Raw genomic sequence first — 27009 nt, 5'->3', positions numbered from 1 at the left:
AACATTTTGCTGAATTCACTTGAACATACCATAAACATACCATAAATGAAATAGACTATTCCAAATAAACCATGGTTGTCCTCTGAAACAACAAACTGTAAAACCAATAAGGACAGTGTGTGTGGTGTAAACATTAACAGGTGTTTCTGCACTCATAATATCAGTACATTACATTACATTTTTTTCATGTAACACTGATAAACATCATCCACATTAGACTTGTTTTTAACAAAATATAGAGCTGGTAAAAAAAAAAAAACGAAATAATGTGGGGAAAAGATACTAATGTCAGTATTCTTAAATATAAAATAACTAAATAAAAATATAATTACTGTTTCACTACAAACTCAGACTGTCAAATATGAAGACTGCAGCTTTTCGCATTTATCATCACTCATTAATACATTTTTCATCAGGTTAGAAGCAATTCAGTAAAAACAGTCTAGGGTCCAGAAAGTAAAGAATACAGCCAGAGATTTATGTTTGCTTGTAAAAGTGTAAAAGACTCTGTAAAATACTTTTATTTTCCTCAGGTAGATTCTTTCTAGAAGAAAGGATTTACTCTTTCTAACAGTATAAAGCTTTAAAAGTCTGCATCAAGAGTGAATTCAGAATCCACTGTATTTGACATCACTCCGAACCGTTGGTACTCAGCAACACGCTTCTCGAAGAAGTTGGTTTTTCCCTCCAATGAGATGAACTCCATGAAATCGAATGGGTTTTCAGCTTCATACAGCTTTAGAGAAATAAAGCAGAATTTGAAATTGAAATTCATTTCATCAGTAAAATAAAGCCAGCACTCCCAGGCACTAAATGGTCACACAAAATGAACTAGCTACAATGAAACACGGCTGGGACTACGCTGGTAGAAAAATAAATACAAAATTACTAACTTTAGGTATTCCTAAGTCTGTTAACAACCGGTCAGCCACAAACTCGATGTATTGGTTCATCAAAGAGCTGTTAATACCAATGAGGTCAACTGGTAAGGCGTCTGTCAGAAACTCCTGCCAAAAAAAAAAAAAAAAGCAATTTTGTTATAATTTTTGTCCTTGTTATACAACAAATAATTTGCACTATTACAATAAGCTGACTTTTCAGATTGCACCGACCTGTTCGATGCTAACCGCTTTAGTGATAATATCCTTTACTCTGTCGGCTGATGGCTTTTTCACCAAGTGGCTGTACATAAGGCAGGCAAAATTACAGTGCAAACCCTGTGAATGCAAGATTATATTGTTAAAACTGCCTAGAAGTAACATGCAATTTTTGGTCCCTAGGAATATATTTTGGTCGGTCAAATTTATATTTACCTCATCTCTGCTGATGAGTTCATTGGAGTAGGTGAGTCCAGGCATCAAACCTCTTTTCTTCAGCCAGAAGATGGCAGCAAATGATCCTGAGAAAAAGATTCCTTCTACCGCTGCAAATGCTACTAATCTCTCCCCTGTGAAAAATGAATGTCTAAAAGTTATACTTCACAAAATTATCCAGTCATAAATTAAAGCCAGTCAGGAAAGAGTGGACATGATGCATACAGTAGGTAAACCATGCAAAATGGATGCAGCTAATTTAACACAATTATCATTTTATTCATATTTTTAAGCCATTAGTCCACATAGAAGGAGACTCAAGGAGTAACTCCGCAACTTGCCAAAGGTAGAGTTTGTGTCAGAGATCCACTGCAGAGCCCATTCAGCTTTTCTTTTCACACAAGGCAAGGTGTCAATGGCATTAAATAAATAGTCTCTGGAAAAGACAGACAGGACATTATAATAATTAATACTAACAATCTGTAACCATTGTATCAGCGTTAAATATTCCTGAAAGTACACTGTTCTATACTTTATATGAAGACATAGTTAGAGACAGACTTACATTTCATTTTTGCAGCAGATTAATATTACATTAATAACATTATTAACACAAACTACAGTAAGCTACTTAGGCAAAAATATCGAATTTATCATGAAAATCTCAAATTAGCCAAAATGTCAAATTTACCATGTATGTTTTTTTAAATCTGTTTTTATTGTCTCAGTAGTATGTTGTATTTTCTCCAAGACAACAAGAATGTACATAAGAATAACTAAAAGTTAATAGTAAATAGGGAAACCCTGACACAAGCTACTATACATTACCTATTACAGTATGACTTTTTACATATTTGCAGTCTCTGTCATGTTTCTTTGTAAACCACATTATGTAAAACAGTTAACTGTTATGAAAAACAGTTAACCTCAATGAGCATCGAACTGAAAGCGGCTGCACCTGCGACCTCCATTTAAACATTTGTTGTACAGCACTAGCTGTGAATACTAATGCCAGCCCCAGTGGTGGCCCCTCACCTCTCCTTTAGATCCCTGATGTAGGTGTTAATCAGCAGGCTGTACATCTCTGAGTGCACATTCTCAATGAGGATCTGGAAGCTATAGAAAGAGCGAGCCTCTGGAACCTGCACCTCCTGACTGAACCTCTGCACCTGCACAGAGAGACAAAAGGAACAGACCGACTTCAGGACAATATCACACTGACAAGCAAAGAACTGTGCATTAGTGTTGATAATGCTATACACTTGAGTGATGGTTTGAATTCTGTCAAATTAAATCCATTAACATTGCTGACCCCATATCATATCGTATAATATAGAGAAAACTAATACTTATAACTAACATAAAATCTTGACCTTTGCTTATATAACATCTTATAATCATGCCATATTGTTAAATTCTTGATTCTGATTGCTCAGAAGGTATTGATTGATTATCAACAAATAAACAAATAAAATTTATAATGCCTTGTTACTCTGGGGTGCTAACTTTGGATGCATCACACTGCCCCTCTGTTAATTTCCTATATTTATTGCTAAATCCTACTTAGATTTTCACTTGGAATTGTTATTTCTAGGTATTCTAGCTTTTGTATGAACAACCATTAGTCTCCAACCTTTCAGGTTAATAACAATAATAATAATCATCATCATCATCATCATCTTTATAGATAGCACTTATCATTCTGAGTTCAAAATCTCAACGTGCTTGACATATAAAAGATTAGTACATCTGAAATGTGCATTAAAGGACCAATCACTCATGAAATGACTATAAATCTATTAAAATTACTACGAATCATGGAAGTATATTTGACAAGATACAAGACCAGAGAACTAAGTATAGGCCAAGTTAAACAACTATGTCTAACTAACCTGGATTTAAAAACAACAACTGAGCTGGCATTACTAATGGTCCCTGGAACACCACTACAGAGATATTATATTTAAAAAACCCTATCATTTGAGCTGCGACTGATTCTCAGGACTAATAGCAGGCCTGGCTCAGCTGAGCCAAGTGCTCAGGATGGACTACACTGCTTCAGGAGATCAGTGAGATACTCCAGACCTTTGACCATTCTGAGATTAAAGTGTTCTTTTCCAGGTGAGGAAGCAAGGTTACGTATACATTGCTCAGGATAACAGGGACGGCCAAATAGCTAAATGTAAACGCAGAAATGTGAATGCATAAGAGAAGTGTACCAAGTTCTCGTTGACAATTCCATCACTTGCTGCAAAAAAAGCCAAGACGTGGGATATAAAGTGTTTCTCCTCAGGTTTCAGTCTTTCCCAGTGGGCCAGATCCTTTGATAAATCCACCTGAAAAACATTTAGAAATGATAAACATTTCTACTCAGGTCAATAAAGTATATTACATTACAACATGCTTCTTATGCCTTTGTTTACGACAAATCAATGCAGTACTAAGTACACTGTTGCATAAACACACAAACAACAAACTCTTATACAGCATGTGGTGTTAGGTGAGTACACACATACTCACACATACTGCATCACACCACCCTGTCATTGATTATTTTCCTATGACAGCACGTCCCAGAATGTATTATGCCTTACATAATGCTGTGTTGCCTTGCATCACAGTCAGACATGCTACTACTGTGTTATAACTGTGTTATATATGACAAATTAAACTATCACCTCTTCAACTGTCCAGAACGAGGCCTGGGCTTGTTTGTACATCTTCCATATGTCTGGATACTGAATGGGAAAGATGACAAATCGCTTTTTGTTCTGTCTGAGAAGTGGCTCGTCGTCACTGCTCGTTGGTTCCATGTACTCGTGTCCATTCTACAAAAAGAAACAAATCCATGCTTTCAGTAGATGATGCCATCCATGCAAAGTTTATAACTGGCTAATACAATGTCTAAAACTGCAAGAGGTGAAGCCAGATGAGAGTCAAAATAGTGAAGGTTTAAATCATAACACTGTCTCAGTAGGTTCTAAAGTTCCATGATGATAGATTAGTTTCATCGCTTTATTGCCATAGCAACAACTTATCATCCAAATAATGAAACAACGTCGGAAACTGTATTTGTGAATTTTTTTTGACATGGGAAGGTCAATGACAAAATGCACTTGCCATTCAAGTGGTTAAAAACATGAGAACAATTTTACTAGGCAATTGGAAGAAACTGGACGCTGAGGCTACTGACGTAGCTGTTAGATGTTTTATATGGAGACAGAGAAAACGTCACTGAACTTTTGATGCCACACCGTGAGCCAGAACTGAACTGTGGATAATGTGGACACACGGTTACATGGATGTCTTACAAGTAAGCTAACCAGGAAACATCTAAATAGATATTCTCTAACTTAACAAATAAGTGTTGACTGATAATAATTTTGCCTTTTTTTTTTAAATTCTATAGAATTTCTGCATGCTACGACGGAAATCACACTTCAGTCAAAAACAGACGGCACAAAGCACATAAAGAATCTGTAACGATTCATAACTTGAAAGAATTAGAGACTAATGCTGGTTTGCATGTTCAACCATTTTTAAATGTCAGTTTTACTCTTAGTTTGTCTTTAAGTCAGTTTTACTAAAGGATGATCTCAACCCCCTCTCATATATATATATAAAGGTGTCCCAAAAGTCTCCATACATAGGCGAAATTAACTTATTTTATATCATTTTTCTTTTTTTTTTTTCCAGACAGCCTTTAAGAATGCCTTTGAACAAAAGAAGAACGTATTGAAATCATTCTCATGGCTGGATCGGGACGCTGTCGCGAGGTTGTGACGGACTTTAACAGGAAACATGGCAAGCACATCACACACCTCACACACGACTGTCTTGTGGACCAACTGAGAAGTGGATGTCCATGAACATCGACTGACGAAGGCACAACCGATGTGGTGCTGGCAAACATTGTCCCCTGTGTATGGAGGCTTTTGGGACACCCTGTGTGTGTGTGTATGTATATAAATATACATCTGTGTATATCTATACACACACACACACACATATATATATATATATATATATATATATATACATATATATATATATATATATATATATATATATATATATATATATATATATATAGATAGATAGATAGATAGACAGATAGATAGATGATGTAATCAAGCAACATTACATGCATTGAATAGTAAACACTGCTGTATTTAACACTGTATCTGCATAATCATGAAAACGATCAGATATTAATTTCAGATATAAATCTACACATACAGAAGGTTTATAAACCCAGCTCCACTGAACTCTCAGCTCTGGCGCTTCTTCCTTTGTGATGAAAGCTTACAAACCAGTGAGCTGCTCAGTGAGGGATTTAACCTCTCTTCACACACACTCAGCAGATTTATTATACCTGATAATCTTTGGAGTCGGTTCGCGTGGTCATCACATTTGTATCCATTACGACATCATTGTTTTCAGCGCAAAAGCTGCGTAGTTCCGCCGGCTCTGTCGAGCTAATCCTGTCATTGGCATGGAGTCACACACTACCCCTGTGCCCTGTCAGGTTTCACTGCGCATGCGCAGCGCATGCGCATATGTTGTTACGCTTTACGTTATATAAACGTTACATATGCTGTTACGCGTACGCTTTACGACGCTGCTCGAGCAGTAGGACGCGCGTGCGCCATTCCACCACGTTACAGTGCATTTTCATTATAGTCACTTTAATAGGAACAGCTTCAGTTACCACAGCAAATCCTATTTATTGATTCATTTAAAAAGTCAATCTAATAAACTATTGGAACCTAGATTTATTTTCACATTACGTATCTTGGCTATTCCAGCTAAAATGATGCCTGTACATCAGGAATAAAGCATTTCTTTTTATAGCTTTGATTGGTAGTTTTAATACACTATATTGCCAAAAGTATGTGGACACCTGACCATCACACCCATATGTGATTCTTCCCCAAAACTATTGCCACAAAGTTGGAAGCACACAATTGTATAGGATCTGTTTGTATGCCGTAGAATTAAAGTTTCACTTCACTGGAACTAAGAGGCCCAAACCTGTTCCAGCATGACAATGTTCCTGTGCACAAAGTGAGCTCCATGGAGACAGGGTTTTCCAAGGTTGGAGTGGAAGAACTCAAGTGTCCTGCATAGAGCCCTGACCTCAACCCCACTGAACACCTCTGAGATAAACCAGAACCCCGACTGCACCCCAGGCCTCCTCACTTGACATCAGTGCCAGACCTCACTAATGCTCCTGTGGCTGAATGATCACAAATCCCCACAGCCACGGTCCAAAATCTAGTGGAAAGCCTTCCCAGAAGAGTGGAGGTTATTATACAGGCAAAAGGGTACTAAATCTGGAATGGGATGTTCAAAAAGCACATATGAGTGTATGTTGTAATTATATAACAAAAAAGTTGGGGAATACCCACTTCAGAGAATACAAAATAATAATAATAATAATAATAATGATAATAATACCATATTAAGTAAGCACTAGACAAAAATTCTCAATCAATCTTAAATGTATTTTTCAAAGAAGCAATGTTGAAGAAGTTTAAAACACCATACTCGATACTATTTATAATAAAAGAATATTTAACAGTATGCCTTTTATGTTATGATAAAAGTTTACATCAAGTGTCATTTATTAATAATGACACTTGTGTAACCCTTTGAATTTGTTAATAAATTCAAAATTGTAACTGTTGCAATTGTGGTATAAGCAGAATGAAATATTAGGATGTGCTGTTATTGGAAAATAAGCAAATTTTGAGGTGACATCACCTCATTGCACACCCAATCATGTTATATTATTTACTTGAACACGCTTATTTACTTGAACACATGATATGGTGAAATATTAGACAGCTATTTACAGGAAGAAGCCTGAGACGTGATTCTTTTGAGATAAAACATGAATACTGGTATGGATTTGGTTTTGCTTTGGGTCATGACTATGATCAGTGGCTGAAAAATAGTCTGGCTACAGAAAAAAAAAGTTAAATTCGTGATCTTGGCTTAAGCCTTTGCTCCAAATCTTTGGATCCAAAATAGAGAACCCATCATTGAAATTCAACAGCTGTAAGAAAAGCAAGCAATTAATATTCATTTGGGGTAATACTGCTGATCCTGGAATCCACTGAAGGAAAAACAGCCTGAGAAAAACAACTAGAAACAATCATAAAGGCTCTCTAAAACTTCATAAATAATCTTTATACGAGTAGTTGAAAAGTCAACATGTAAATCTTGAACAGATGAAGCAGGGACTGAAAGCAGAAACTGTTCAGTATGAGCCACTAGCAACAGCTGCATCTAACATCTCAAAGGGAAATGCTAGAATGATACTGGTTGATTGCAGGACATAGATGTTAAAGTGAAGAAAATCCTGAAAACTAAAAACTTAATGTCATATACGAATTTTTTCTTAGATTTGTGAAGGATGCATTTAATCACATTTAAACTATTTTCAGTGCTGATTTAAAGAAGAGAGAGAAACGTAACATTTCAGACAAGGAAATGTATTATTTTATGGTTAGTAGTTCATTACCTTAACACAATATTATAGTCGAAAACAGGTCATGGTCCATGATTTTTTTTCCTTAGACAAAAATATTTTACATTTCTAACAGGTTGATTTCATTTCCCACTGTGGAGATATGGGCATTTTAACAATGGTTTTGGGAACGTAAATAGCATTTTAAGATGTGATCAAGTTTTACTGTGAAAATTAACCTCAATCGGGTTAAAAAGAAAATCCTACATCTAACACAGTAGGTGTAATTTTACACCATCCATATAAAAAAAACACACCTCCCAAAAAGGTTCCAAAAAGGTCTCTTGGGAGAGATGAATGAATGTTTTTTTTTTTTAAATCAAATAATAAATTGTTGATTTTAGTACCAAACGCAATCAAAGGACATGACCAAATCTTAAACAGCTATTTATAATGAACTGCATCAATCTTACAGTATGTATAGAAATTGTTACTGGTACTTTGAGCATAAGTTTGAGTAATCTTGCTTGGGATCAATTTCTCCAGTCCCAGAGGTTCCTTTAATGTCAAACGTACATCTGTGGTATTTACACAGGAAAAGAGGGCAGGTGCCTACCAGTAACGTTCTTACTAAGAGTCTTTTGAGGTCACAAACTTGGCATCACAACCAAGGAAAAGCTTGAAATGTATACCAATACTGGGAAATAGTGCCACAAGCATTGTAGTGGAAATTGAACAAAATGAGTTTAGTTGCACTCCACAGTTCTATAAACCCATGGTCAACAACGAGGTGTAACTAAGCACTAATACGACAAATTATTATCTAAATTTCACTGTGTTGATCTACACACTGGGCTGCAACACACTTGATTCTATTTTCTAAAATAACTCATTAAAATCACATTTGATTTTAATATACACAAGTGCATAATGGTGCAACAGACAACTCATTTACAAGACTGTCAGCAGGTAATCAGTAAATAATTAAATTAATTAAACACTTATGTAAACGATTTTTGATAAAGAAACCCAAAGACAGGATTCCATCTCCACAGCCATCCATTTTGTTGCATATGTTATTACTAAATATGAGGCTTTTTGACCCTTCTGTTTGGCTGACAAGAAAAAAAAAATGCATTTTGACCAATAAATTGTGAGAACCTAAGACAAGAACAATTATTCTGTGATCCCAAATGCCACTGGTCATCATGTTTTCTTAGTAGCTAAGCATTAACTGTTCTGTTTATGGCTGTTGGTTTATTCACTGTAGAGGCCATTCAAATGCCCAGGGTTAGGGGTCGCAGCCAGAGTTTCCAACTACAAGCCATACGGGACTAATGAAAAGTTCTTCATGGTGCTGTCAAGTGAGATTCCAGCCTCCTGCATCTCAAACCTGAGGGATACAAGACGCAAGGTAAGAAGGCTACATACAAAAAAACTTAATACTTTATATACAAAAATAAATAAATAAATAAATAAATAAAAAAATCAATACGTTGTTAATTACCAGGAGCTTTCAGAAATGGTGTAATACATAGGTGGTTTTTCTGAGTCACTGATGACCGCTGTCTCCTCTTGTCCACAAGCCCCCATGTTTTTAAAGATGAGCCAGTCCCCCACAGAGAGTTCAGGAAGAAGGCAGTGCTCCACCACCTGGTCCAAAGCGTCACAGGACGGACCCCACAGACTACTGGAGAACACCGGCTCATCCGCTGAGAGTGATGTCTGCAAATACAAGAAAAATCTCGAGCTCAAATGACCAGCACACTCAAAAAAGCCAGTTCATGTTGGCTTGTTTTGAATTCTCTTATATGTATGTGCATTTGTGTCAGGTTCTTTACCTTGTGCACTGTGGGGGATGGAATGGTGTTACCCAACAGCTTGCCAACAAAAGATCCAAATACACCATCGCTCAAATAGTACAAAAATTCAGGGTCATCGCTTGGAGTCAGCTCTGCTGAGTTTTAAAGTGACACAAAACTCAAAATTAAAGTGAGACACAAGGATTCGCAAGTTTAAGACTAGATACTACCGATGAGCAGCTTGCAGGCTCTGAGGCCGCATTCTCGATCAATTATCTGACTCTTCAATATTTTTTTGCTTGAGTTCAAGGAGCAGTTCGTAATTTTTCTAATCTGCCTTTTGTGACATGCGTGCAATCACTAATCCCCTTACCACTGAAATCAGTCAAAAGTAACACAGAGTACACTGTGTACCAGCAGGAGTGACCACAGGTTTGTTATTAAGACACTAAATCGCTTTAGGCGAGGCTTTGCATTATAAAAACACTACTGTTTACCTTATTTACTGTTAATTGTAGCATTTGAGTGTTCAAGGCAATCATTTTAACCTTGCATACTGCAGAATATACGTTTACACAGATATATTTGTCATTGTATCACTGTATTGCATTTCTCTCTTTTTAATTTTCTATTTAAAATATGTAGAATTCTTTTCTTCCTATTTAATAACACTATATGGCCAAAAGTATGTGGACATCTGACCAATGACACCCATGTGTGCTAGTTGAACATCCCATTCTAGATTTAGTCCCTCCTTTACGTTGGTGTTCAGTGGGGTTGAGGTCAGGGCTCTGTGCAGGCCACTCGAGTTCTTCCACTCCAACCTTGCTAAACCATGTCTTCATGGAGCTCACTTTGTGCACATGTTCATGCTGGAACATGTTTGCGTCTCTTAGTTCCACTGAAGAGAAATCTTAAAGCTACAGCATACAAAGATATTCTAAACACTTGCATGCTTCCAACTTTGTGGCAACAGTTTTGGGGAAGAACCACATATGGATGGGTGTGATGGTCAGGTGTGCACAAATCTGTAGTATATCTCGATGGCCATATAGTGTAGGTTGATGGCCATATAGCTTGATAGCGAATTGCACACTGAATCTCACTGTAATTGTACAATGACAATAAAAGTATTTTGTATTTTCCTATTGCTGGCTGATTAACTGGAAAAAGAACATTAGTAATGAAATCCTAATAAGAATCTAAACCTAAACCTGACTCTTATGTGAATTCGTAGCTATAACGGCATATTAAAGCAGAGTTTATTACACTGCCAGTAAAAAATTTAACACCCTGTAGTTTAGCACTTTTCTTTATGTGGAATAAGCTTAAATATTCTAACATAATAACCACCATACTCCTTGGTTAATTTACTAAATGTTTTTTAAATTATTTTAAAATTTAGAAATTATTATTTTATTAAAATAAACTATATCTGATCTAATTTTGTCGTTTTTTTTTTTTTCGGCTGTTCCCGTTAGGGGTCGCCACAGCGGATCACTGGTCCGCATATCATATCATATCATATAAGAAATTCTCAAGATTGGGATATTTATCATATCCCAATCTTATCCAGGCTTGGGAACAGCACCGCGGCCTAACCACTGGTCCTCTAGGCCGAAATCGTTAATCACTCTAAGTAGGCACTTAGGCATCACATATTTATATTTTACAGTTAATACTAGCACTGTATACAAATCTTATTTATAGGCTTAATGAGTTTACACTGAAAGTGCACCTACATTTAGAGCCCCTGGTCGATCTGAGAGCGACCAGTTAATAAATTCCACAAATATTTAGGGTTCCTTATGTAATCACTATACTTTATGACTTTGTACGGCCAAACTGTAACAAAATCTAAGAAAATCCAGACGTTCAAAAAAAGGTTTGACTGACAGTGTATGCAAGTGCAGATACATAATCTGGCCCAATGGTAGCGAAGATTTAAAAAAAAAAAAAAAAAAAAAAAAAAAAAAAAAATTAAAAATTACAAATTAATTATCTGTCCTCACCACCACTGGAGTTGCCATGATATATAATGTCAGTACTGGTGTTAAAGAACCCACCTGTAGACTCACCATGGAGATCTCTGGCTATCAATTTCTTGCCAATGACATTTACAACCAGGGTGAAAGAGGAAGACACGTAAAAGGCTCCTGGCTCAGCAATCACTCGCACTCCAGACATAACAGGAAAATAGGCCTCCAGCAAAGGTCTAATAGCAGCATGGGTCTGTTCAAGGGAGTAAAAAAAAGAAAAAAAATGACCACACTGACACTTTCCAAAAATTTTAACTATGTTAAATCATGATAGAAAACAAAGCTACATAAAGAAATATGATATGACTAACCTGTTTCAACTGATACTCAGAGCCACTGAATCCACTCCCGATATCCAAAATCTCCATATTAAACCCAAGCTCCTCCTGTAGAAGAACAAATTAGATATTGGTGGTATGAACACCAACATTTAAAACAAAATATGAACTGAAAAAGTGTTCTAATTTCCATAAGCGTTATTTAGGTACATGAATTAATTTGTCCACCTACCCCCATATCAAACACACAGCGCGCATCAGACAGAGCATGGGCATACACTTGAGGGTCTTTGCATGACGCTGGTACCTGGAACCTGCAGAATTATAAGACCGCGTCAATCAAGTGAAACTCTGGGCTTATTATAGAGGTTATGCTTGCCTTAAATAAAGGACTTACACTACTCCAACCACATCCATGCCCAGCTCTTTGGCAGCTTCTAAAAGATGCCTGCAACTTTTCAGCGAGCAGCCAAACACCATGCTTGCCTCCTCTGCTTGAGCCTCGGTGCATAACTGCAGGAGCAGCCTGTATAGAGAGACGAAGTGTTATTCAGAACATTGAACATCAATCGAAGAACAAGGCATTAACAAAAATCACAAATATGTTAGTAAGTGGAAACTAACTTGGCATTTGGGTGAGCACGGGCGATTTTTCCGAGCTCGGCCTCGTTATCGCACACCAGGTAGTTAATGCCATGCTTGGCAGCATGTTTGATGTGTGACTGCTGTTTGCAAACACCAGACAGGATGATGTTCTCGGGAGAGACATCATGGTTGAGTACCATCGAGACTTCAGCCTGAAAGAGTTGCAAGAAAAAAAGAAAAAAAAAAATTAGACAAAAGCTGAAACAGGGCTCGTTCCTGATCATGCAAATAAAGCAGTGTGGAATAGTAAAGCAAGAAAACGTCACCTTATTTGCACACACAAAGCCGGCTCCTAGAGCAGCCAGAATCTCGATGACTGCAGGGCTGCTGTTACATTTGACAGGGTAGAACGGTCGAACTAGGGGTAGGGTGCTCTGCCAGAGAACATGCTGCTGCAGTAACGCGCCGAGGTCAGCCACAACAAATGCATTTTTTTCAGCCTGGGGACAAGACAGCAAAAACAGATTGAGATACAGTAATATGAGTAAATGAGACAGTGCTGGCTCAGCAGTTAAAGATTTGGGCTAGCACTTGGAAGCTTGTAAGCGTAAATCCTTCAACCTGACCTGCTCAACTGTATACCTGATTGTACTGTCTCTCAATTTTTTTTGCTCTGAGTAAAAATATGTCTGCCATAAGACTAAATACAAATGTTAATGTAAATGACACCATACTGCATTCCATTTATTAAACTAAGCAGAATTTATGTCACACTAATGAACAAACAACAAGAAATGACAGTGATCTGGACATATTTCATGAGCAATGATGACAATCAAAGCAAAGCAGACTAGCAAAGTGTGCTCTGTAAAAATACCAAGAGGAGGAACTGCAACACAAGTAACCTGATAAAACATCTTTATGGAGTTTAAGCAGTTTAAACAGAGGGCAAGGACGGCCAACCTCATTAACCTCATGAGCGCAAGTCGCCGTGGGGAGAGGGGAAAAAAAAAATTCACAGGCATGGAGCAGTGACGCGAGAGTGCAGAGAAAACGTCGTGGTGTAAGAGCACTTCAGACACACACACATCCAGCATCTACACATTGCTCATGAGTCCACTGACGCCAACACCATGATATCTTAAACATAAAGCTCAGCACGAGTTGTCCATTGCTAGCAGCACACGGCATCAACCAACACTCCAGCAAGGGCTGACTACAGACAATCCTAGTTGAGTGAAAATAACAACTCTTATACAGCACATTGTTACTGACAATCAGCCATTATTTGTCCTTAACAACAAGAAATTCTGACACAGTGAAAACAATGAAACGGACATCTGTAAAGAAGCACTTTTCTGCTTTTTAAAACCCACTCTTATCCATTGCAACCCTACTCGATCCAAGGTAACTAATGCAGCTAGCGAGTACAATTCATTTAAAAACTACTAGTTAAAGCTATAAAGAATAAACCTATTAGACCAAGTGCATAAACACAGGTGCCTATTTCATGGCCGCTATTTAAACTGGGGAAAACAAACAGTGCCCCAAGATGCCCCGGATTGCTTAATACCAAGTTTGTTATTCAGTAACAGTGTCGATGCATCCGTACTTATAACACAGCAGGATGGTGAAGTTTCTTTCCAGGCATTATTAAACAGCATAATGGACAGATCCACTCACCAAAGCCTGTTCATAAATGTGGTTGTCAATGACATCTTGGAAGGTTGTTCCTCCCTCAAGCAGTTCAACAATGTAGTTCAGTTCATCTGTAAATCCTTTCATCTCAACCGTAGTCCGCAGATCCGACAATCATAGAGAGTGTACTGAGCCTTGGGTCCTGTTAATATGCAACAAACTGCAAAGGAAATACAAAATGTTTAATCACTAAGAGAATTCAGAATTTTTTACACAAATAATATAGTGCTGATTATTTTAATCCTTGTGTTCTATTCACTATTTAGGAATGGATGTGCTGTTTATGGGTCATGTTGACTTTGTGCAGCTGAGACAGATAATAATATTTGAAATGATCAACCTTGAATGCATCTATTTGTTTTTGGGGCACATTAAAGACAAACAAACCCAATGGGGATGTTTATACCAGCAAATGTGTGTAATCAGGTTGGACTGAATTCACCTATTTGTTTTTTTTATTTTTGTAAAAAGCAGTTGGCGACAATTGATATTTCATCACTTTTTCTACTGTTTTATTCTCAGATCAAAATGAAACAGCCATAAAATGAGGTGGTGGGGTTAGTAGATGCTATTTCATGTTCACTGAAGAAAATGGGCCAAGCATATAAAGCTTCATTTTGAAAGACACATTTTTAGTATGGGCCTTGTTTAAGGAAAAATTTTAAGTAAAGATTTAAAATAAAACACATGGGTTATAGATTGGTGACTTGTTTAGCAGGATTATTTACTTATTATAACTTATTCTGCACAACTGACTAATTCAGAATTGTTTGACACTCACATGGACAAGCTGGGAGATGGATTTCTCCCGCTATCAGCTAGGATCCCAAGGCGGCTCCGCGTTGAAGTCGAATTGCTCGCGGTAGAGTGCCTTCCCTAGGCCTTCTGGGTAGCGCTTATACACCTGTACAGAAAGAGGGGAGCCCTGTATGGGGAGATAAACAGACAATTGGGAAAGATTACTTAACATATAGTGTTCTTATTACGGTATTTAAACAATATCTCATGCAGATACCCAAACAAAAATACCTCCTGTTTTCAAAGGTCTGATCACAACAGATATGCAGGACAAACAGGGCTTTTGGATCAGGGCTTGGGTTTTGTGTTAAAACAACCACATATTTATTGGACATGACAAAGCCTAGAAGCTAGTATGTGTCACTGATAAACACATCACATGCTAGCTGTAGTGGCAGCTAAGAATAACCCTCAAGCTTACATACAACAAAACCGACCGCCTCTGAGATTTACTAAATCCAAGCAACAATGCGTATCTGATCTACTGACCCAGGTGCACTGCGACATTTTGGGACCAGTTATCTCAGAGAAATCAGATAACCACAGATTACTAATTCTAAATCACAGGTGTTGGATTACTATTACTAGATGACTGCTGACTTGCCGAAACGCAATAATTAAGATGGGAATTTTTTTCGAAAATTGTGGACGGGGTCGATCACAAACATGATAAGGAATATTTGCAAATAATGGATGCCCCCATGTAATTTCATGCTGGTCTGAACTAGGCTATAGATTAGACAATAAAATAAGTTAATACAGAAACTGTGATAAGATAGCGGTATCGGACTGTCAGCAGATCCAAGTGAAGATTAACGCAGGCCCATGATCATATTCAAAGTTTTCTGAAGGAACTCAAAAAGGTTTCACTGCAGAACAAACTATCCAACTCATTTCAAACTGCAATCTGAGTCTTAATAACATTTCCCCAGGTAAAAACTATAAATGAGATACAGCCAAGTATTATGTAGGGTCATAATTCTGGCACATGTTGTTATCAGATTATGAAAACCGGAAATGGAAGTCAGACCACGCTATACGAAACACGCAGTTATAAAACTTTGCGCAATACACAAGTACACTTTGTGCACTAAATGACACAAGCTCCTGATGGTAGTTCCTGAGAGACAGAGAGAGAGAGAGAGAGAGAGAGAGAGAGAGAGAGAGAGAGAGAACAACAACAAATAAGCATTCTGGATCAGTATAAAGCCATGGTTCTCAAATGGGGACCAACAGGGGTCTGTAACAGGGGGTCTACATTATTAATAATAATAGTAATAATAATAATAATAATATTGTTGTTGTTTATTAGTAGTAGCAGCAGTATTTGTTTTTAATCTTATTATTATTGTTGTTGTTGTTTATTTAACAGCCTCATTATTATTATTGTTTATTAGTAGTAGCAGCAGTATTTGTTTTTAATCTTATTATTATTGTTGTTGTTGTTTATTTAACAGCCTCATTATTATTATTGTTATTGTTTTTGTTTATTAGTAGTAGCAGCAGGATCCATAATTATTATTATTATTACTATTGTTGTTGTTGCTGTTATATGACGCATTGAAATGACGTAATAAACTACTATAAGTTATCATGGAAGTAGTTTTTAAAGAAGCCTGAGTCATCAGTCACACTCCTGTGTTTTCCACAGGAAGGTGTACATTTTTCTTGTCTAAAGGTCAATAACTTAAAAAAAGGAATAAAATGATTCAAATTAGGCTATTGAGTCTGTTATTTGAACAGCTAAACTGTTCATAACATGGTCCGTTACTTATTATTATTACTTTTTTTTTTTAAACACGTTAAGCATTCCTGGAAAAACGTTCATCACCCATCACTAATTATTCTCAACTAAACAAAGATTTTTTTTTTTTTTTTTTTTTTTAATCAGGTCAATTTACTAAATTTTGCTGGATTGTCCGCTAAAACCACTCAACTAACTAACTAACACATGGCACAATCACCCTGATTTAGTCAAATGAATTAACCGCAAAAAGCATTTCATCATTCAGCTGTTTATTTTGTAGCCAAGACCACAATCACTTCACGTGGAAGAAACACAGTGACAGCGCGAGCTGCGGACGTTTTACGGACAACTACAACACGCGCTCGCGCTAATGGACACAGAGCACAGCTTCCAGCACAGAGCACAACAGCAGCCGCCATGTTGTAGCTCATCTCCCGCTCCAGAGCTGCCAGCGACTGTAGGATGGAGTCACTTGAAAATCGTACTTACGTGAAATAACGGCCTGAAGGTTTTGGAAGATCGTCTCCTCTTTTTCGGCGGAATTTTTAAAGAGTAGTGGGGACACCAGGGTAAGAAAGAAAAGCGGCCGTTTTTGCCATATACCCGCGAATGGACGGTTTAAAACACACACAAGCCTCTGCGTCTCGTCTACAGGCGACAGAAATGGTTGCCTCAGAAAGGAGATCAATGAGGTACGGAGAGTGTGTGGGCGTGGCCTAACAGTGAGAACCAATAACCCACCGCTCTGACGTAGAAGCGGACTGTAACTGGGAGGAGCGGCTGTCAATCTTGTTTTTCATCAGCCAATCGTAGGCGCAGTACATGTTTGAAGAAGACTGCCAAATATGCATTTCCGCGCGTTTGGAGGGGAAGTCGCTGCTTGTGACTGACCGTTGCTCTGGTGACGTAACACATGCTGACACGCTCATAGCCTTGTCCATCCAAGTAATTAGAAGGGGTCCAAGCACCACTTGTTTTGTTCTGACTTTTCTTCTTTTTCTTCTTCTGATTATTTATTTTTACTACTACTACTTTTATTATTATTATTATTATTATTATTAAAGTAATAAGGATTGTTTAAATACTTTTTCATGACTTAACAGCACAGGTGCATCATGGACATTTTGACATCTGGTATCTGATGATCAACTGGATTTATTAAACTTATGTCTGTTCCACTACAGCAAGTAGCTGTCCAAAAACCTGAGCAGATCTTTACATGTACTGTGTGAGGAAATCACATTTGGGCAAGGTATTTGGCAGAATGAACCAAGGCAAGATTACAAAGTACATAAATGTTTCCATGTCATTTTGGTGAAATATATTTATGGCCGGTCAAAAAAAAAATGTTGCAGGCAGAAAAATCCAATTTTGTTCAAAACCAAATTTCTGCCATTTTTGGCTATTTTCCCAGAATTCAGCCACAGCACCATCTGACAGGTTTCCTCCAGGTTGCCACACAGGAACAAACACAGAATGCCTTTCTTTAATGTCTTCCTTACCTCAAGCCTTAGCAAGTACACCATGGTTTTTGTGGCTACTCAACATTATATCCAGCACTGTTTTTTTACAGATTAACACAGCATTCCAAAAACTCAGAAAAGAAGAAACCACTAAAGTCACATGATATTTCAAGTCATAAAACCATGTCGTTTATGTGAGTCTGAGCTTTAGGCAACACTCATCCTGCTTGCATCTACCAGAATTAGTCCAACCAGCCTTTGGATATATTTCAGTTTTACCATTAAACCATAGTTTGCTAGCTGAAAAACAGCAAAGTGACAGACCTGGCACTGATTTAAAGTGAGGCAGGAAGTTTGCTAATATTTAGCTACAGAGCACTGAAGTGAACATCAAGGTGTAGTATACACACTATCCAAGTCAACACAACCTGCTCTGAGCTGTTCTGATTAATCAGTTGGGTGCCTGATCTGGCAGCTAAATATGGCACAGAAACAGTAAAGGATTGCCCAGAATACTCCAAATTTAGTGGACCAAATGTGCCAGTCGATGCATTGCTGGCATGCTGAGGCCAGGTTTGAGAATCAAACCCATGAATCCAAGCGAATTCTACTGTTGCAATTGGCAGTTTTGTCTAGTATTTTTCAAATCATAATTTGTATTAGAGCTCCACTAATAATCAAACTAAGCAAGCAAAATGACTACTCAAGGCATACAAATCATTACAATTTTAGTACAAATCAGTACATAAACAGAAGCCACTCAGTTTCACAATGTGGAATATGTTCTGTTTACACTGCTGTTGAGTGTCTGTACTTTGTAATGTGCATCACAAATTTGCAAGGTACTGCTTAAGCCCATGCTGGGGGATCCACCAGATTACACCGACATATGTCATCTGAAGCTATTAACATGTAAAATATACCATTTTGAGCTTTAACTGTAATAGAAAATGTGACCACATTCTTTATCTCTATGATGGCACTGCTTGGTAAAAATCTGAGATGCTCTAGCTGTTTAGTTATGAATGTTGCCATCTATAAAAACATGGCACAAATTACCTGCCTGTTTATAATCCACATCCACAAGTATGCCATTACACAACCATTGATAAGCACATTTACAGATTCCGCAGTCCTTGGGATCAACTCTTTCTATAAAGAAAATCTGAGTTTACTGAAATAAACAGTTCACACTCCACTGAGAAGGGCAGTTCTGACCTCTGCAACTCAGACATGTTTCAGCACACTGTGCATAAAAGGTCCATTTCAGGATGCATAATTTCCATTTAAATACAAAGAGCCTAAGAAATTTAGCATTCACATCAGCAAACGAAAGGCTTTCAAGAGCTCAAACATCAGTGTCCTTTGTGTCCATCAAACCTGGAAAGAAAGAGATGGTGAAGGTTAGAATTCATATCAGTAGTTGACAGTTTTAGTTTCACCACACGCATGGTACTACCAGAGGAGGCCAATTTATCAAGTCATCCAATTTAAGGGTTTTAAAAAACCATTGAATAGTTCAGCACATTGTACTCATGTCACCTTCCAAATCCAGTATAAATGTACATATAAACCAAGTGTCTTCCATTTTAGTGCTTTATACTTCCAGTGCATGGAGAGCTATTTTAAACATACCTCTCCCTCAAAACATGTCTCATGATATGAAGTCTCAAAAGGCAGGCATACATTGGTAAAGCACAAAGTGAATTTGAAAAAGTGGGACAACTGAATGAGTGCATGTTTTAGCATAATTGCAGTCATGAGGAAAATATTCAGGGTCACTGCTCCTGGTAAGGTGCTGGTAAGGACTCTGTGGCATGTCTGCTACAGGATTGAAGTATGCTCAGAGTGAAGATTGGGGTTAGGACACTTGCAGAATAAAAACCAGAGAACAGATGGTATGTGGAAAATAATGGGCAATGGAAAAAATTTCATGCAAGGACCTCTCAGACATTGCAAATTATATTCCTACCAATAGCATCATCTCATAAAAATCCTTAGTTTCATTTAGAATTTTGTGACGAATTGTGCAAGGCCATGAAACCAATGATCCACGATGTATGGTCAGTAACTTTATAGAACACGGCACAGAAGCCAACACCCACCCACTAACTGGGTCTCTCCTAGTCAACAGTTACTAGTCTGAGAAGGTGAATGCCAACATGTATATCCCCCAAAACACATCCAGCCATGTCACAGAACAGGTAAATGCATTTGTGTAGCCTAAACAGCTGTACACTTGCCATCCATTTTCTCTAATTTCAGGGAGTCTGTGTCCAGCATAGCCACAGATTCAAGAGTCAAACTTCCATCTTCTGATGTTGTTGCTCAAGGTTCAGTGTGTTGTGTGTTCCACAAAGGGTAGAGAGTAAACCCAGCCTGGCCATTCTCCACTGACCTCGCTCTCAACAATGCCTTTCTGCCCTCAGAACTGCTCCTTACTGGGTGTTTTTTTTTTTTTTTTGTACAATTCTGTGTAAACTCGAGACTGTTGTGTGTGAAAATCCCAGGAGGTCAGTGGATTCTGAAATACTCAAACATACTTGAAATTTGAAAATTTTTTTTAAACTGATGCTCTTGACCTGTATTCGTAGGATTTTGTGCATTGCACTGGTGCCACATGATTGGCTGATTACATTAATGAGCAGCTCTACATGTTTTCCTAATAAAGTGTAATAAAGGGAGTATTTGCACATCAGGTTAGAAACAATTGGCTAATGGCAGTCTAAACGAGGAAGATAGAAATACCTTCCCACTCACAGCAGACCCAGTTATGGTCACATACTCCCAGCTAAAGAGGGTGATGGTAAACTGGTGTGCTGCTCTCAGTAGGATGTACACAAATGATTCATTAGTTTTCCCTTCTACAGAAGGCTAGACTTTAGTCTCTGGCCACAGATTCCAGCCCTTCCAGGGTGTTGCATGGACATTCCCAAGCCAGCTGACAGAATCTCTCCAGTGGGTCTGCTCTGAGGTCTGTGCACTGGGAGGTGCCTGCTACAACTCCAGCTGGCTTCCACTAGGGGGCATCCTTGTAAGATGCAAAATTCCAATTCCTTAAGATACCAGCATGTTACTGTACACACAATGGGTAGCAGGTTAAACTAAATGCAAAAGTTCAGAATGAGCTACACCTAGTACTATAGTATCCCCCCCACCACCTTAGTATTTTTTAAATACTAGTCAGTAACTCCAGAATCTTTTGGTCATCTAATTTTGAAAGTTAACATACAATATGTGGAAGGTGTACCTGAAACTGACAAATATGTATATTTAAATAAGGAAAGAAGGAGGAGAGGGAAGGGGAAAAAAAAAAAAAAAAAAAATTCCTGTAGTTAAATAGCCGCCACCCCCCCAAATCAAGGTAGTCAGCACCAGTTTTTAAATGCCAAAATGGGCTAGTTTTGGAACAAGTTTGCATGTGGAAAAAGCAAGTTCATGGCTTTTTTTTTTTTTTTTGGACAAGCTTAGTCCTTCCCTACAAAAAGGTCTTTGTTTAGAAAGGGGGGTGCTGGCAAACATGCTAGTTTGCAATGAGAAATCAGATTACACATTGCTTTGTCCCCCCACCTCCACATAAGGAAATAAAAATCAAGAGCATGCAAAGGAAAAGGGCATTCAGTCTGGGGATTAAACATATTGGGCTATTTTCAACTCTTGTATGGTTTGAGATTTCAGATGAAATTTGGCAAGACCTGCCAGCACTGCATCTAATGGGTAAGTTCACTTCCCATTATGGGATTATACAGGAGAGTCAAAAGGTAAAAGGACAGAATCAGTGACTTTAGAGATGAGGAATAAATTACTCTACTGGAATAATTGTCATGGAAGTATTTACAAACTTTCCAGAAAGAATCCCTGCTACTGTTCATTGGGAACAAGTTACTGTTCATTAAAAGTACACCCCTCATCTCCAAATCATCTGAAGAAAGGGCCCAAGATTAGAAAACTGGCTAGCTTTAACAGGAGTGAGCAGAACTACTTGAAGCACAGTTCAAAAGCTTTAGCAGACTGTAAAATGATCCAGGTCACACAAGTAAACAGCTTACATGAGAGGTTTAAAAAGGAAACTTTAATACTGAATATATTGAAAGCTCAATCAGTATCCACCTTTGACTGGAAAGAAGCCATTATGCCTAGAAAGAAGAAAATGAGAAGTGTTATTCATATAGAACACATTCACCACAGAATTAACAGTGAGCCACAAGTTCAAAGTCAGAAGCAGAATGCAGTCCATGTCCTCAGTCTGGCATGCAGTACTTCAGTGGCAAATAATTGCTAGATTTGGGTATATCTAAAGCAATCATAACTGGGCCATGATTGCTAGATTAAACACCCTTTCACCCATGGGCATGTCCTGTCTATTTGTAACATTTCCAATTTGGTTAATTTTAGCCACTTCATTACAGCAATGGTTACCAAACCAATTTGGTTAAATACTTGTACAGTTACTTGTAGCATAATGAGTTCAACATACCTTCCCATCAAAGCATGTCCTGCGACATGGAGTCTCAGAAGGCATACACACTTCAGTGGAGCACATGAAGTAAATCTATTAGAAGAGGGAAAAAGTCAGTGCATAATTTAACAAAATTGTAGTTGACTGAAGAAACCTTCTAGTGATACTGCACCTCCTCATTGAGGTATTTTTGAGTGGTCACGTTCATGAACTGGAAGGCTGTCACCACAAAGCGGCGCTGGTGAGGAGTCTGAGGCAGATCCAGTACACGGAGGAATGAAGACTGTGCAGAGGAAAGATCAGGGATGGGACACCTGCAGAGAATACAAGTCCTCAGAGAGTTGACCCATAGAAGGGAGACAGGAATGCCATTTGTGGCATTGGTCCTTGCATATGAACAGTTGTAATTATCCTAGTTACTGCACCATTTCAGATGCAAGCAATTCCAAAAGCCAACACCTTCAAACTGCAGGCAATATTTTGCACAATAAGTCAAAGCTAGTCAATAACCATGATCAAAAACATACAATAGTTGTAGTTTCTATGCTGACTGAAAGGGGGGAGGGGGGGAGACCAAGTTCAGACTCCACTCATAGCTATAAATGCACACTAGCATAGATTCAAAATCTTACATTACATATGCATAGCTTTAAAAAAAAAAAAAAACAAAAAAAAAAAAGAAAATTGTATGAAGTTGTCCTTACCATGCCCAACAATTGGCCATTTGCACTTCCTTATTTGTACCTACCTCTTCAATTAAAATTGTCCCACTTGCACAATACCAAGCCATACCAAATAGAACTGAATTTGATACACCACCATTTACTGAGACCAGTGCCTGTCCCTCAACCACCCACCCCCCAACCAAACTTACCCTTCATAGAGCAGAACCAAGGCATTTGTAGCAGATCGTGTGTAGGCCACACAGTAGTTTACTAGCAGTGTGGCCTCAGGTTTTGGGGAATTTATTCTCACTTCCAGGTACAATGGTTTACCCAGGAGAACCTTCAAGGGCAGATGACCATGTGGGGAGAACAAAGAGAAGGTCTCATCTGACCAGGGAGAAAAGGATAGGTTATTCACTGCACATCATAAGGTGTATCTAATCACAGCTTGCATAGGCTCACTGCATAAGCAAATTGTCCTTCATGAGCAAAGACAGCACTGCAAGAAATCCATACCATCTGCAATCCTGAGCTGAACACCATATAGTCCACCAGACCTCACAGTGGCTGGCACATTTGGGCTCATCAGCATGTAGCCAGCAGTTGCCCTCATCATTGATGGACTGACCTTTGAGTATCGACACTCAACCATCACCCTAAAGGACAGAGTAAACAACATTAAAGCCAAGCTAAACCATTTAAAAGAAAGCTTCAAGAGCATTTAAAAAACCTGCCTGACAGGGTGATCTCTGGTGATGACGCCATACTTGAGGTTAAGTGCTCTGATGGCTGTCCGCACTTCAGCCATGTAAACGGTAGTGTCGCCAATATTCTGATTTGGGGAAAAAAAAATAAAAAATAAAAACTTGAACTGGCCTTCATTACCAAACTGATTTACCAAGTCAGATACAGGCTTAACCAATAACTCACATAAGTCTTTGTCCCACATTCAGTCACAGAGAACTTGAAGATGGCAAATTCATTGGTAGCATGGACAGGTTTACAGGATTCCTTGTTTGCCACAATCAAACTTGTGGGGCTCACAGGGATAGTTGTGATATTAGAGTAAACAGTAAACACAAACTGCCCATCAGCTGTACATTCTTAACAGACAGAAAAAGCCACATGTAAGACCAGGGTAAGAAAGCAACTTCTGCAAGTCATGTAGATCAGTGCACAGCAACCTACGATCCATTGGATAGTAACAGGAGGAATCAGTCACATCCATGCAGCATCCTTTGTTCATGCACTCAATAGCTGTAGTTTCAGAAGGACCACAGGGCAATCTTTGGGTAGTAGGAATGTCACAGCCTATATGGTCAAGACAGATTTGTCACTTCAATTTGCATACACCGATACCTGATGCAGCACAATACATAAGCTGTATACACCCAACTAGGTACAAGTTGCTTACACTGCCTGCACCAATACTTGACAGGTATCAAACCAAATTGCACAGCTGAATAAACCTGTACAAAAAGACTATGCAAATTGAGTATGACAAAAACTATCCTGTGCAGTTAATGGGTACATTCCAGAATACTACATTTGAGTTATGCCCAGTAATAAGAACAATCATGCTTATGCATTAAGAATAAGCAAGTAAAGACAAGCTATAGCTAGCATAGAAGCTAGTTAAACTAATACAGGTGTCCAGTAACATCAATGTAGGCATTACTCACCTGCTCTAGTATAGTTCTGAGGCAGCTTTCGATATGGTGTCAATTCTGGCATTGGAGCCGGTGGACAGTCACCTTGGCCATTTGATCGAGGGACCCTGAGTTTTCGCAATGCCACGTCAGAGTTGGCATCACATGACACTGTGGCAACCTCAGCAGTTCCCATGTTATTACGATACAGCAGTCGCAGAGTGTATCTGCCCTCCTGGTGAGATTAATACAAGGAAATTGTGACAAAGGAATAGATTCTACACTACAACTATATGCATAGTAATGCCCACCTCAACAGTGACATGACAACCAGAGAAGCTGACATGAAGAACATTGTTCCCCCATTCCTTTGTCAGAGAGTAGCCACATTCTTTTGTTACCTCCAGAACTGGGTCCAGAACGGATGAGCCTGACAAAGAGATCAGAAAGACAAGATCAAGATTCCACCCTATGCACAGCAGATGAAGACAAGAAAGAACAGAGTTACCCCCCACTCCCCAGTATACATACCCAAAACCTTCACCTCAGAAAGAGGACCTGAGGGCAAAACTACTTTGACAGCATCTTTACCACAAAAGACAGAATACTTCTGGTGCTGTCCGAGCCAAGCCTCCTGATCAGAGTCTACAGACTGCACAGACACATCTTCACTGAAGCCTTCATTATTTTGGTAAGCATAATCAAAGGACTCGGTCATGAACCTGCCCAACATAAAAGCTTGCACCATAAATAACTCAATGCAGCCTAACAACAAAATTATGCCTGTTTTCACTGCCATGTTACAACTACTCCAAACACCCTGCAGAACCTTACTACCTGCCTGCCAAACATGTATTTAAGAAAGTCAGGCGACTCACTATGATTTGGTACACCTGTCACAAATTAGATCCAATCCCTCACTGACAAGGCTGAAGCTTAAGCATCTTCTCAACTGATTCACAGGATCCCGATCCCGGTCCTGCACATTTTAGTGTTTTCCCTGCTCCCAACACACTTAATCCATTCAATCAGATAATAAAACAAGCCTTTCCGGAGTTGAAATGGATGTGTTAGAGCAGAAAATACATTGCGCATTTTATTGATCTGTGACTTGAAAATAAGTGAACACAACCTCAGCAGCAAAATACTTGTAAAAATTTTAAATGTAAATGTTAATGCACAGTTACTTTATATTTGATGAACTTGAAAATTAGGGGGAAAAAATAGTAATTATGGCACGTGCAAAAAAAAATGTCACTAGGAATTGGCATATATGTGTACACCACTAACACAACATGAAATCACACTGTATTTTAAAAACATTTTTAAAAAGCTCTGAATATATAAAATAAAAAATGCAAGGATAAAAAATGCAGAGCATTTTTAATGACAGTTTCCCGCATAAATATAAGCTGGAAATAAATCTCAGTGCCCTCCCATAGCCTAAGGGAGTTGGCACTATGCAGGGTTATTCTTGTTTTAAATCTATCTATCTATCTATCTATCTATCAATCACTCTCTACAGTATGCTCTCTTAAATGTAAGGGGAAAATCCTCCAATGCACAAGGTGGAGCTATGAAGAGTAACCATTGTTTTAAATCTATCTATCTATCTATCTATCTATCTATCACACACTATAGTATGCTCTCTTTAATGAGAGGGGAATCCTCCAATGCACAAGGTGGCGCTGTGAAGAGTTACCATTGTTTTAAATCTATCTATCTATCTATCTATCTATTACACTATAGTATGCTAGCTTTAATGTGAGAGAGGGGGAATCCTCCAATGCACAAGGTGGCGCTATGAAGAGTAACCATTGTTTTAAATCTATCTATCTATCACACTATAGTATGCTCGCTTTAATGTGAGAGAGGGGGAATCCTCCAGTGCACAAGGTGGCGTTGTGAAGAGTTAGGCTTGATTTAAATCTATCTATCTATCTATCTATCTATCACACACTATAGTATGCTCGCTATAATGTAAGTTCACTAGGTGGCGCTATCCTCCAGTGCACTAGGTGGCGCTATGTAGAGTTAG

General features: G+C 38.3%; 3 protein-coding genes across 6 annotated transcripts in view; all 3 read right to left on the bottom strand.

The window, feature by feature from the left end:
- rrm2b (ribonucleotide reductase M2 b) overlaps positions 1-5862 on the bottom strand; it is a 5892-nt gene extending 30 nt beyond the window's left edge. The window contains exons 1-9 of the mRNA XM_026929406.3: positions 5689-5862; positions 3992-4141; positions 3533-3649; positions 2349-2482; positions 1655-1749; positions 1314-1447; positions 1113-1217; positions 894-1007; positions 1-736 (exon numbers count right to left, since the gene is read on the bottom strand). The exon at positions 1-736 is cut by the window's left edge and continues 30 nt beyond it. Of these exons, the coding sequence (XP_026785207.1) occupies positions 584-736; positions 894-1007; positions 1113-1217; positions 1314-1447; positions 1655-1749; positions 2349-2482; positions 3533-3649; positions 3992-4141; positions 5689-5736 (1050 nt within the window). The 5' untranslated portion in view covers positions 5737-5862 and the 3' untranslated portion in view covers positions 1-583. The remainder of the gene's footprint in view (positions 737-893; positions 1008-1112; positions 1218-1313; positions 1448-1654; positions 1750-2348; positions 2483-3532; positions 3650-3991; positions 4142-5688) is intronic.
- Positions 5863-7797: 1935 nt separating this feature from the next.
- Positions 7798-17416, bottom strand: azin1b (antizyme inhibitor 1b). Of its 4 annotated transcripts, none has more exons than XM_026929714.3 (12): positions 17225-17416; positions 14972-15115; positions 14176-14350; positions 12819-12992; positions 12532-12704; positions 12305-12433; positions 12140-12221; positions 11941-12015; positions 11657-11822; positions 9630-9745; positions 9296-9513; positions 7798-9181 (listed from the first exon to the last, which is right to left on the bottom strand). In XM_026929714.3, exons 3-12 carry the CDS (start codon positions 14275-14277, stop codon positions 9106-9108), a joined length of 1311 nt encoding a protein of 436 aa, XP_026785515.1. In that variant the 5' UTR covers positions 14278-14350; positions 14972-15115; positions 17225-17416; the 3' UTR covers positions 7798-9105. The 4 variants fall into 4 exon arrangements, with proteins under 4 accessions (XP_026785515.1, XP_026785516.1, XP_026785517.1 ...); XM_026929715.3 differs by having other exon boundaries at positions 9630-9742; XM_026929716.3 differs by having other exon boundaries at positions 11669-11822.
- Positions 17417-22243: 4827 nt separating this feature from the next.
- Positions 22244-25811, bottom strand: LOC113535936 (zona pellucida sperm-binding protein 4). The gene is made up of 11 exons (XM_026929524.3): positions 25503-25811; positions 25283-25401; positions 25005-25206; positions 24511-24633; positions 24253-24425; positions 24057-24154; positions 23839-23978; positions 23532-23709; positions 22830-22971; positions 22676-22750; positions 22244-22334 (listed from the first exon to the last, which is right to left on the bottom strand). Exons 1-11 carry the CDS (start codon positions 25768-25770, stop codon positions 22329-22331), a joined length of 1524 nt encoding a protein of 507 aa, XP_026785325.3. The 5' UTR covers positions 25771-25811; the 3' UTR covers positions 22244-22328.
- Positions 25812-27009: the final 1198 nt, after the last annotated feature.

This window comes from Pangasianodon hypophthalmus, chromosome 23 (genome assembly GCF_027358585.1).
Source record: "Pangasianodon hypophthalmus isolate fPanHyp1 chromosome 23, fPanHyp1.pri, whole genome shotgun sequence".
Classification (NCBI taxonomy): Eukaryota; Metazoa; Chordata; class Actinopteri; order Siluriformes; family Pangasiidae; genus Pangasianodon; species Pangasianodon hypophthalmus.
The sequence above is the reverse complement of the archived record's forward strand: the minus strand, read 5'-3'. Positions and strand labels throughout refer to the sequence as shown.